This window comes from Dendrobates tinctorius, unplaced genomic scaffold, assembly GCF_039654945.1.
Source record: "Dendrobates tinctorius isolate UK_male_01 unplaced genomic scaffold, ASM3965494v1 ptg000297l, whole genome shotgun sequence".
Taxonomy (NCBI): domain Eukaryota; kingdom Metazoa; phylum Chordata; class Amphibia; order Anura; family Dendrobatidae; genus Dendrobates; species Dendrobates tinctorius.
The window spans coordinates 1,005,779-1,017,837 of NW_027361964.1; the positions used below are offsets into that span (position 1 = coordinate 1,005,779).

The window sequence follows — 12,059 nt, forward strand, 5'->3', positions numbered from 1 at the left end:
AGGGGGAATTGTTAAATATTAATAATCCGTTAATTTCTTATAAGACCCAGTTCTGTAGAATGCTTTAGCTTACATGACATAGGCTATTTTTAAGCTTGGCTCATGGTAGAAAGACAGCTCCATATATGTAGAGACCACGTGCTTTAGGAGACGTATATAATTCATGGCTAACTGTAGAGGTCGCTCCTCTTCTTCCCTCACCATCATGAGAGACAGACGCAAGATGACATGACATAACAGCTGGTATATTACTTGACGGCGATGTGAGAAGCCGAACTGAGACACAGCAGCCATTTGCTATTCAGGATCTCGGAGAGAAGAAGAATACATGTTGCTTTTGCCATGTGGGATCTCAGAGCATGATCTAATGGACAATATCTCTTTCACTTATTTTTATTCACCTGTTTTTCTGTAATAACCTTTCTTTGATGGAAGAATCCAAATAAACCACTATATTTTTATCTGGTAACTAGTCCTGAGTATTTTACAGGATATGCATTATTTTACACCACCTGGGTCCAAAACTGAGGTTTATTTTTAGCCAAAGGAGTAGCATCAAACCCCCTCAAAGGGATAGGCGTCTGCAGAGGCGTCATCGGAAATCCACAATGTTTAGCAAAATCCAAGTCCATTAGGTTTAGCGCTGCTCTCGAATCCACAAAAGCCTTGGCGGAAAATGTGGACAGGGAGCAGATCAGAGTAATTGCCAGAAGAAACTTAGGTTGAACACCACCAACAGAAAACGTGTGTGCAAAGCGTTTCTCTCGTTTAGGACAGACAGAAATAATATGCGAGGCATCGCCACAGAAAAAACACAGCTTATTACGCCTTCTGAACTCCTGACGTTGCGCCTTAGGCAAAACTCTATCACATTGCATAGGTTCAGACGTCTGTTCAACCCGTGGCAACACCTCTCGTGCAATCCTGCGTTCACGCAAACGCCGACCAACCTGAATGGCTAAAGACATAGAATCGTCCAGACCAGAGGGAACAGGAAATCCCACCATAGTATCTTTTACGGCTTCTGACAAACCCTTCCGAAAGAGAGCAGCCAAGGCATTATCATTTCAGGTGGTAAGTACCGCCCACTTTCGGAACTTTTGACAGTACAACTCTGCAGAATCTCGACCCTGGTTCAATGCCAACACGGTCTTTTCAGCCTGATCAATAGCATTAGGTTCATCATACAACAACCCCAAAGCTTGAAAGAATGCGTTCACATTAGTCAGAATAGGATCATCTGGTTTCAAAGAAAACGCCCAATCCTGGGGATCGCCACGCAGCAAAGAGATGACAATTTTAACCTGCTGCGCGGAGCTCCCTGACGAGTTAGGCTTCAAGGCAAAAAATAATTTACAAATATTTTTGAAACTCACAAATTTAGATCGATCCCCAAAAAATACATCAGGTGTAGGGATCTTTGGTTCAACAGCATGCGAATGAGCAAGGTAGGCGGAAATTCCCCGCACTTCCGCAGTGAGCTGCTCCACACAATCAGACAAATGTACTGAGTACACTAGGATCTGCGGTTTGGCGGGTGATTTTGTTATGAATGAGTCACCATAGGAGGCAAAAACAGAAATGCTAGCTAAGTCCAGAAAGCCAGAGAAGTTGGCAGCTATCGGATTGCAGACCCCTGAACTTATCAACACAACTAGCAGTAGCCGTGGGGGGTTCCTACGATGCCCTAGACCCCTCGATCACAGCCTCAGAATTAAATAGGCCAAAAGAAAGGGGAAATCTAAACTGCCCCAGAGCAGACCCCAAAGCAATAGGCAGCCCCCAACATATAATGACGGTGAAGCAAGATGAAAATACTAACACAGACAGAAAGATAGACTGAGCAAAGACGGGGCCCAAGCTAACTACATAGGAAAGGACAGGAAGGCTGCTGTCTGCAATCCGTGAAAAACCCTATGAAAATAAGAGCCAACAGACTGACAGTGAAAAAGGCCCTGAAGACGCTAGGCTTCAAAAAGCTATGTCAGTACTCAGGAATATTCTGAAGACAGAGCTACAGGCAAAAGGAGAATCAGCTCACCCCAGCAGGGAATGGCAGAATCCAGAAAAGCAAGGAAAACAAAAACAAAACACAAATGCAACAGGCAAAGCAAAAAACTTAGCTTTAGAGGAGCAGGAATCAGACTGGTTTCCTAGAAGTCCACAGAGAAATCACCCGCAGGGCAGAAGGGCGTCGGCAGCCTTATATCCAGTCCGTGACTCCACTCAACCAGTCATCCTCATTAGACTCAGGTGCCTGATAATCAGGCTCATTACCTTCCTTTACCAGAATAGGGAGTTCACCAGACCTCAGTGACGAAGGGGAAAATGAACTCACAACACAGGAGCTCTGTATATAGTGTCAGTGTATAGGTAATGCAGTGGTCACCTATGACATTATACACAGGAGCTCTGTAAACAGTATACAGTGTCAGGGTTCACCAGTGACGTCTCTAGTTGAAGTCCTTCATCTTTCTTTTCTTCATCCAGAGTAGACCTTCATCACTTCTTCCAGCCAGGACTCGTCTCTGTATAAAATAACACCCAGTTTCCACAGCACATTCCCTACTTTTTCCCTTTCTTCTACACTACACAGCTAAATAGACATGCACCCATCATTAATATATAATTAGTTATTACACAACCCACCATTCCAAATATAAATTATAATCCACCACTGTTCCCCCAACTATAAATAGCCACTTTCCTCACCTAATAAATATATAAATTAATTAGCCCCTGTACTCTTTCCCCCAATTTAATACCAGTCACTGCATCTTCAGCGGCCCGCACTATGTGCCTCCAGCTCCCTCGATTCATATTTACATGACCCTTCTGCCTCAATTTATTATGTTATGTCTATTACCCTCTATTCATTATCAACTGCTCTCCCCCACATTCAATATATCATTTACTCCCTCCAACCCTCAATTTAGCATTATTTGCTGCCCACCCCAATTCATCATCATTTGTTGTCCCCCACCCCCCACCCTCAATGCATCATTTACTCCCCACACCCTCAAAATTCATCATTATTTGCTCTTTCCCAAGTCATCACTTGCTCTCCCCACACCCCAGACCCTCAATTCATCATTTGCAGGAACGCTGGGTCAAGTCTATATTTCCAGTGTACAGGGGTGTTAAAAGAGACCTCCAAGTCCCATATTCATTAGTAGGGTTGATGATTGTGTACTAGTCATGCTACATCAGATTGCGGTGATGGTTGTCACGTCTTGCCCCTTATTTCATCATGTGCAGTCCCACCCCCAATACTGATCTCTGAGAAGAGGACTGGAGGTGACACTTATGTGTCTAACACTGATTTCTGTTACATCTCCAGGGAATCTGCTGCCGCTGGGTAACGTACAATGGGGAGAGGGATTTGGACTTGCAGAAAGAATGGTCAGAGCCGAGAAAGAAGTAAGAACCTCCGACTTCATCTTCCCAGTATTTGTGCAGAGGTGAGTACGAGACCAGACACCAACACGTCGGCTCAGTGCTACAGCCAAGAATCCACGTGAGTGTGATATAGAGCAGCACTGAACCTCTGTTCCTGTATATAGGGGCAGTATTATAGGCGATACACCCCTCAACTAAGAAATTACAATCCAGCCTGAAGAAGGCGCCGCTGTGCTCTGAAAGCTGCAAATATAGTTTTTTTTCTGGTTAGCCAATAAAGGGATCACTCCAAGAATATTTTTTGTTATTGTTGGTCATAAAAGTATTTACATCCATTTTTAAGGCTAGCACGGTATAACAATATAATTTTTTATTGTACATCATCACCAAGAACGAAAAGACCTAATTATGAAAATCCTAGTATGGAGACAGGTTATTAATCTGCAAATGACAAAAATATGAAAGAAATGTTCAAACCTTTGGATGTGTCCAGTCCGGAGTCTGAGCCTCGTGCAGATATTTCGGCGCCTCCAGTCTTGGCTGCTGTCACTGAGGTCATTAATGGTCGTCTAAGGGAGGTTCTGCCGCTGATTGTACAAATCATCAGGATCCGCTGCCGGCAGCTCCTGTGTGATCACTGACCAATGACGTCCCCAATGTGCTCGATGGAGACCAGTCTGGAGACGCTGCCGGCAGCTCCTGTGTGATCACTGACCAATGACGTCCCCGATGTGCTCGATGGAGACAAGTCCGGAGACGCTGCCGGCAACTCCTGTGTGATCACTGACCAATGACATCCCTGATGTGCGCAATGGAGACAAGTCTGGAGAGGCTGCCTGCAGCTCCTGTGTGATCACTGACCAATGACATCACCGATATACTCGATGGAGACCAGTCTGGAGACGCTGCCGGCAGCTCCTGTGTAATCACTGACCAATGACATCACCGATATACTCGATGGAGACAAGTCTGGAGACGCTGCCTGCAGCTCCTGTGTGATCACCAACCAATGACATCCCTGATGTGCGCAATGGAGACAAGTCTGGAGAGGCTGCCTGCAGCTCCTGTGTGATCACTGACCAATGACATCACCGATATACTCGATGGAGACCAGTCTGGAGACGCTGCCGGCAGCTCCTGTGTAATCACTGACCAATGACATCACCGATATACTCGATGGAGACAAGTCTGGAGACGCTGCCTGCAGCTCCTGTGTGATCACTGACCAATGACATCACCGATATACTCGATGGACACAAGTCTGCAGATGCTGCCGGCAGCTCCTGTGTAATCACTGACCAATGACATCACCGATATACTCGATGGAGACAAGTCTGGAGACGCTGCCGGCAGCTCCTGTGTGATCACCAACCAATGACATCCCTGATGTGCGCAATGGAGACAAGTCTGGAGAGGCTGCCTGCAGCTCCTGTGTGATCACTGACCAATGACATCACCGATATACTCGATGGACACAAGTCTGCAGATGCTGCCGGCAGCTCCTGTGTAATCACTGACCAATGACATCACCGATATACTCGATGGAGACAAGTCTGGAGACGCTGCCGGCAGCTCCTGTGTGATCACCAACCAATGACATCCCTGATGTGCGCAATGGAGACAAGTCTGGAGAGGCTGCCTGCAGCTCCTGTGTGATCACTGACCAATGACATCACCGATATACTCGATGGAGACCAGTCTGGAGACGCTGCCGGCAGCTCCTGTGTAATCACTGACCAATGACATCACCGATATACTCGATGGAGACAAGTCTGGAGACGCTGCCTGCAGCTCCTGTGTGATCACTGACCAATGACATCACCGATATACTCGATGGACACAAGTCTGCAGATGCTGCCGGCAGCTCCTGTGTAATCACTGACCAATGACATCACCGATATACTCGATGGAGACAAGTCTGGAGACGCTGCCGGCAGCTCCTGTGTAATCACCGACCAATGACATCACCGATATACTCGATGGAGACAAGTCTGGAGACGCTGCCTGCAGCTCCTGTGTGATCACTGACCAATGACATCACCGATATACTCGATGGAGACAAGTCTGGAGACGCTGCCGGCAGCTCCTGTGTAATCACCGACCAATGACATCACCAATATACTCGATGGAGACAAGTCTGGAGACGCTGCCTGCAGCTCCTGTGTGATCACTGACCAATGACATCACCGATAAACTCGATGGAGACCAGTCTGGAGACGCTGCCTGCAGCTCCTGTGTGATCACTGACCAATGACATCACCGATATACTCGATGAAGACAAGTCTGGAGACGCTGCCGGCAGCTCCTGTGTAATCACCGACCAATGACATCACCAATATACTCGATGGAGACAAGTCTGGAGAGGCTGCCTGCAGCTCCTGTGTGATCTCTGACCAATGACATCACCGATATACTCGATGGAGACAAGTCTGGAGAGGCTGCCTGCAGCTCCTGTGTAATCACCGACCAATGACATCACCGATATACTCGATGGAGACCAGTCTGGAGACGCTGCCTGCAGCTCCTGTGTAATCACCGACCAATGACATCACCGATATACTCGATGGAGACCAGTCTGGAGACGCTGCCTGCAGCTCCTGTGTGATCACTGACCAATGACATCACCGATATACTCGATGGAGACAAGTCTGGAGACGCTGCCGGCAGCTCCTGTGTAATCACCGACCAATGACATCACCGATATACTCGATGGAGACAAGTCTGGAGACGCTGCCGGCAGCTCCTGTGTGATCACTGACCAATGACATCACCGATATACTCGATGGAGACAAGTCTGGAGACGCTGCCGGCAGCTCCTGTGTGATCACTGACCAATGACATCACCGATATACTCGATGGAGACCAGTCTGGAGACGCCGCCTGCAGCTCCTGTGTGATCACTGACCAATGACATCACCGATATACTCGATGGAGACCAGTCTGGAGACGCTGCCTGCAGCTCCTGTGTGATCACTGACCAATGACATCACCGATATACTCGATGGAGACAAGTCTGGAGACGCTGCCGGCAGCTCCTGTGTAATCACCGACCAATGACATCACCGATATACTCGATGGAGACAAGTCTGGAGACGCTGCCGGCAGCTCCTGTGTGATCACTGACCAATGACATCACCGATATACTCGATGGAGACCAGTCTGGAGACGCCGCCTGCAGCTCCTGTGTGATCACTGACCAATGACATCACCGATATACTCGATGGAGACCAGTCTGGAGATGCTGCCTGCAGCTCCTGTGTGATCACTGACCAATGACATCACCGATATACTCGATGGAGACAAGTCTGGAGACGCTGCCTGCAGCTCCTGTGTGATCACTGACCAATGACATCACCGATATACTCGATGGAGACAAGTCTGGAGACGCTGCCGGCAGCTCCTGTGTAATCACCGACCAATGACATCACCGATATACTCGATGGAGACAAGTCTGGAGACGCTGCCGGCAGCTCCTGTGTGATCACTGACCAATGACATCACCGATATACTCGATGGAGACCAGTCTGGAGACGCCGCCTGCAGCTCCTGTGTGATCACTGACCAATGACATCACCGATATACTCGATGGAGACCAGTCTGGAGATGCTGCCTGCAGCTCCTGTGTGATCACTGACCAATGACATCACCGATATACTCGATGGAGACAAGTCTGGAGACACTGCCTGCAGCTCCTGTGTGATCACTGACCAATGACATCACCGATATACTCGATGGAGACAAGTCTGGAGACGCTGCCGGCAGCTCCTGTGTAATCACCGACCAATGACATCACCGATATACTCGATGGAGACCAGTCTGGAGACGCTGCCTGCAGCTCCTGTGTGATCACTGACCAATGACATCACCGATATACTCGATGGAGACCAGTCTGGAGACGCTGCCGGCAGCTCCTGTGTGATCACTGACCAATGACATCACCGATATACTCGATGGAGACCAGTCTGGAGACGCTGCCTGCAGCTCCTGTGTGATCACTGACCAATGACATCACCGATATACTCGATGGAGACCAGTCTGGAGACGCTGCCTGCAGCTCCTGTGTGATCACTGACCAATGACATCACCGATATACTCGATGGAGACCAGTCTGGAGACGCTGCCTGCAGCTCCTGTGTGATCACTGACCAATGACATCACCGATATACTCGATGGAGACCAGTCTGGAGAGGCTGCCTGCAGCTCCTGTGTGATCACTGACCGATGACATCACCGATATACTCGATGGAGACCAGTCTGGAGACGCTGCCTGCAGCTCCTGTGTGATCACTGACCAATGACATCACCGATATACTCGATGGAGACCAGTCTGGAGACGCTGCCGGCAGCTCCTGTGTGATCACTGACCAATGACATCACCGATATACTCGATGGAGACCAGTCTGGAGACGCTGCCGGCAGCTCCTGTGTGATCACTGACCAATGACATCACCGATATACTCGATGGAGACCAGTCTGGAGACGCTGCCTGCAGCTCCTGTGTGATCACTGACCAATGACATCACCGATATACTCGATGGAGACCAGTCTGGAGAGGCTGCCTGCAGCTCCTGTGTGATCACTGACCGATGACATCACCGATATACTCGATGGAGACCAGTCTGGAGACGCTGCCTGCAGCTCCTGTGTGATCACTGACCAATGACATCACCGATATACTCGATGGAGACCAGTCTGGAGAGGCTGCCTGCAGCTCCTGTGTGATCACTGACCAATGACATCACCGATATACTCGATGGAGACAAGTCTGGAGAGGCTGCCTGCAGCTCCTGTGTGATCACTGACCAATGACATCACCGATATACTCGATGGAGACAAGTCTGGAGACGCTGCCGGCAGCTCCTGTGTAATCACCGACCAATGACATCACCGATATACTCGATGGAGACAAGTCTGGAGAGGCTGCCTGCAGCTCCTGTGTAATCACCGACCAATGACATCACCGATATACTCGATGGAGACCAGTCTGGAGACACTGCCTGCAGCTCCTGTGTAATCACCGACCAATGACATCACCGATATTCTCGATGGAGACCAGTCTGGAGAGGCTGCCTGCAGCTCCTGTGTGATCACTGACCAATGACATCACCGATATACTCGATGGAGACCAGTCTGGAGACGCTGCCTGCAGCTCCTGTGTGATCACTGACCAATGACATCACCGATATACTCGATGGAGACAAGTCTGGAGAGGCTGCCTGCAGCTCCTGTGTGATCACTGACCAATGACATCACCGATATACTCGATGGAGACAAGTCTGGAGACGCTGCCGACAGCTCCTGTGTAATCACCGACCAATGACATCACCGATATACTCGATGGAGACAAGTCTGGAGAGGCTGCCTGCAGCTCCTGTGTGATCACTGACCAATGACATCACCGATATACTCGATGGAGACAAGTCTGGAGACGCTGCCGGCAGCTCCTGTGTAATCACCGACCAATGACATCACCGATATACTCGATGGAGACAAGTCTGGAGAGGCTGCCTGCAGCTCCTGTGTAATCACCGACCAATGACATCACCGATATACTCGATGGAGACCAGTCTGGAGACACTGCCTGCAGCTCCTGTGTAATCACCGACCAATGACATCACCGATATACTCGATGGAGACAAGTCTGGAGACGCTGCCGGCAGCTCCTGTGTCATCACTGACCAATGACATCACCGATATACTCGATGGAGACCAGTCTGGAGACGCTGCCTGCAGCTCCTGTGTGATCACCGACCAATGACATCACCGATATACTCGATGGAGACAAGTCTGGAGACGCTGCCGGCAGCTCCTGTGTAATCACCGACCAATGACATCACCGATATACTCGATGGAGACCAGTCTGGAGACGCTGCCTGCAGCTCCTGTGTGATCACTGACCAATGACATCACTGATATACTCGATGGAGACAAGTCTGGAGACGCTGCCGGCAGCTCCTGTGTAATCACCGACCAATGACATCACCGATATACTCGATGGAGACAAGTCTGGAGAGGCTGCCGGCAGCTCCTGTGTAATCACCGACCAATGACATCACCGATATACTCGATGGAGACCAGTCTGGAGACACTGCCTGCAGCTCCTGTGTAATCACCGACCAATGACATCACCGATATACTCGATGGAGACAAGTCTGGAGACGCTGCCGGCAGCTCCTGTGTGATCACTGACCAATGACATCACCGATATACTCGATGGAGACCAGTCTGGAGACGCTGCCTGCAGCTCCTGTGTGATCACCGACCAATGACATCACCGATATACTCGATGGAGACCAGTCTGGAGACGCTGCCTGCAGCTCCTGTGTGATCACTGACCAATGACATCACCGATATACTCGATGGAGACAAGTCCGGAGACGCTGCCTGCAGCTCCTGTGTGATCACTGACCAATGACATCACCGATATACTCGATGGAGACAAGTCTGGAGACGCTGCCGACAGCTCCTGTGTAATCACCGACCAATGACATCACCGATATACTCGATGGAGACAAGTCTGGAGAGGCTGCCTGCAGCTCCTGTGTGATCACTGACCAATGACATCACCGATATACTCGATGGAGACAAGTCTGGAGACGCTGCCGGCAGCTCCTGTGTGATCACTGACCAATGACATCACCGATATACTCGATGGAGACCAGTCTGGAGACGCTGCCTGCAGCTCCTGTGTGATCACTGACCAATGACATCACCGATATACTCGATGGAGACAAGTCTGGAGACGCTGCCGACAGCTCCTGTGTAATCACCGACCAATGACATCACCGATATACTCGATGGAGACAAGTCTGGAGAGGCTGCCTGCAGCTCCTGTGTGATCACTGACCAATGACATCACCGATATACTCGATGGAGACAAGTCTGGAGACGCTGCCGGCAGCTCCTGTGTAATCACCGACCAATGACATCACCGATATACTCGATGGAGACAAGTCTGGAGAGGCTGCCTGCAGCTCCTGTGTAATCACCGACCAATGACATCACCGATATACTCGATGGAGACCAGTCTGGAGACACTGCCTGCAGCTCCTATGTAATCACCGACCAATGACATCACCGATATACTCGATGGAGACAAGTCTGGAGACGCTGCCGGCAGCTCCTGTGTGATCACTGACCAATGACATCACCGATATACTCGATGGAGACCAGTCTGAAGACGCTGCCTGCAGCTCCTGTGTGATCACCGACCAATGACATCACCGATATACTCGATGGAGACAAGTCTGGAGACGCTGCCGGCAGCTCCTGTGTAATCACCGACCAATGACATCACCGATATACTCGATGGAGACCAGTCTGGAGACGCTGCCTGCAGCTCCTGTGTGATCACTGACCAATGACATCACTGATATACTCGATGGAGACAAGTCGGGAGACGCTGCCGGCAGCTCCTGTGTAATCACCGACCAATGACATCACCGATATACTCGATGGAGACAAGTCTGGAGAGGCTGCCGGCAGCTCCTGTGTAATCACCGACCAATGACATCACCGATATACTCGATGGAGACCAGTCTGGAGACACTGCCTGCAGCTCCTGTGTAATCACCGACCAATGACATCACCGATATACTCGATGGAGACAAGTCTGGAGACGCTGCCGGCAGCTCCTGTGTGATCACTGACCAATGACATCACCGATATACTCGATGGAGACCAGTCTGGAGACGCTGCCTGCAGCTCCTGTGTGATCACCGACCAATGACATCACCGATATACTCGATGGAGACCAGTCTGGAGACGCTGCCTGCAGCTCCTGTGTGATCACTGACCAATGACATCACCGATATACTCGATGGAGACAAGTCCGGAGACGCTGCCTGCAGCTCCTGTGTGATCACTGACCAATGACATCACCGATATACTCGATGGAGACCAGTCTGGAGACGCTGCCTGCAGCTCCTGTGTGATCACTGACCAATGACATCACCGATATACTCGATGGAGACCAGTCTGGAGACGCCGCCTGCAGCTCCTGTGTGATCACTGACCAATGAAATCACCGATATACTCGATGGAGACCAGTCTGGAGACGCTGCCGGCAGCTCCTGTGTAATCACCGACCAATGACATCACCGATATACTCGATGGAGACAAGTCTGGAGAGGCTGCCTGCAGCTCCTGTGTGATCACTGACCAATGACATCACCGATAAACTCGATGGAGACCAGTCTGGAGAGGCTGCCTGCAGCTCCTGTGTGATCACTGACCAATGACATCACCAATATACTCGATGGAGACAAGTCTGGAGACGCTGCCGACAGCTCCTGTGTAATCACCGACCAATGACATCACCGATATACTCGATGGAGACAAGTCTGGAGAGGCTGCCTGCAGCTCCTGTGTGATCACTGACCAATGACATCACCAATATACTCGATGGAGACAAGTCTGGAGACGCTGCCGACAGCTCCTGTGTAATCACCGACCAATGACATCACCGATATACTCGATGGAGACCAGTCTGGAGAGGCTGCCTGCAGCTCCTGTGTGATCACTGACCAATGACATCACCAATATACTCGATGGAGACAAGTCTGGAGACGCTGCCGACAGCTCCTGTGTAATCACCGACCAATGACATCACCGATATACTCGATGGAGACAAGTCTGGAGAGGCTGCCGGCAGCTCCTGT

At 50.1% G+C, this 12,059-nt stretch overlaps 1 protein-coding gene across 1 annotated transcript in view; it reads left to right on the forward strand.

Moving 5' to 3' along the window:
• The window catches only part of LOC141073164 (uncharacterized), an 87,248-nt gene that overhangs the window by 16,731 nt on the left and 58,458 nt on the right, over positions 1–12,059 (forward strand). The window contains exon 2 of the mRNA XM_073560550.1: positions 3,341–3,461. Coding sequence (XP_073416651.1) covers positions 3,341–3,461 — 121 coding nt within the window. The remainder of the gene's footprint in view (positions 1–3,340; positions 3,462–12,059) is intronic.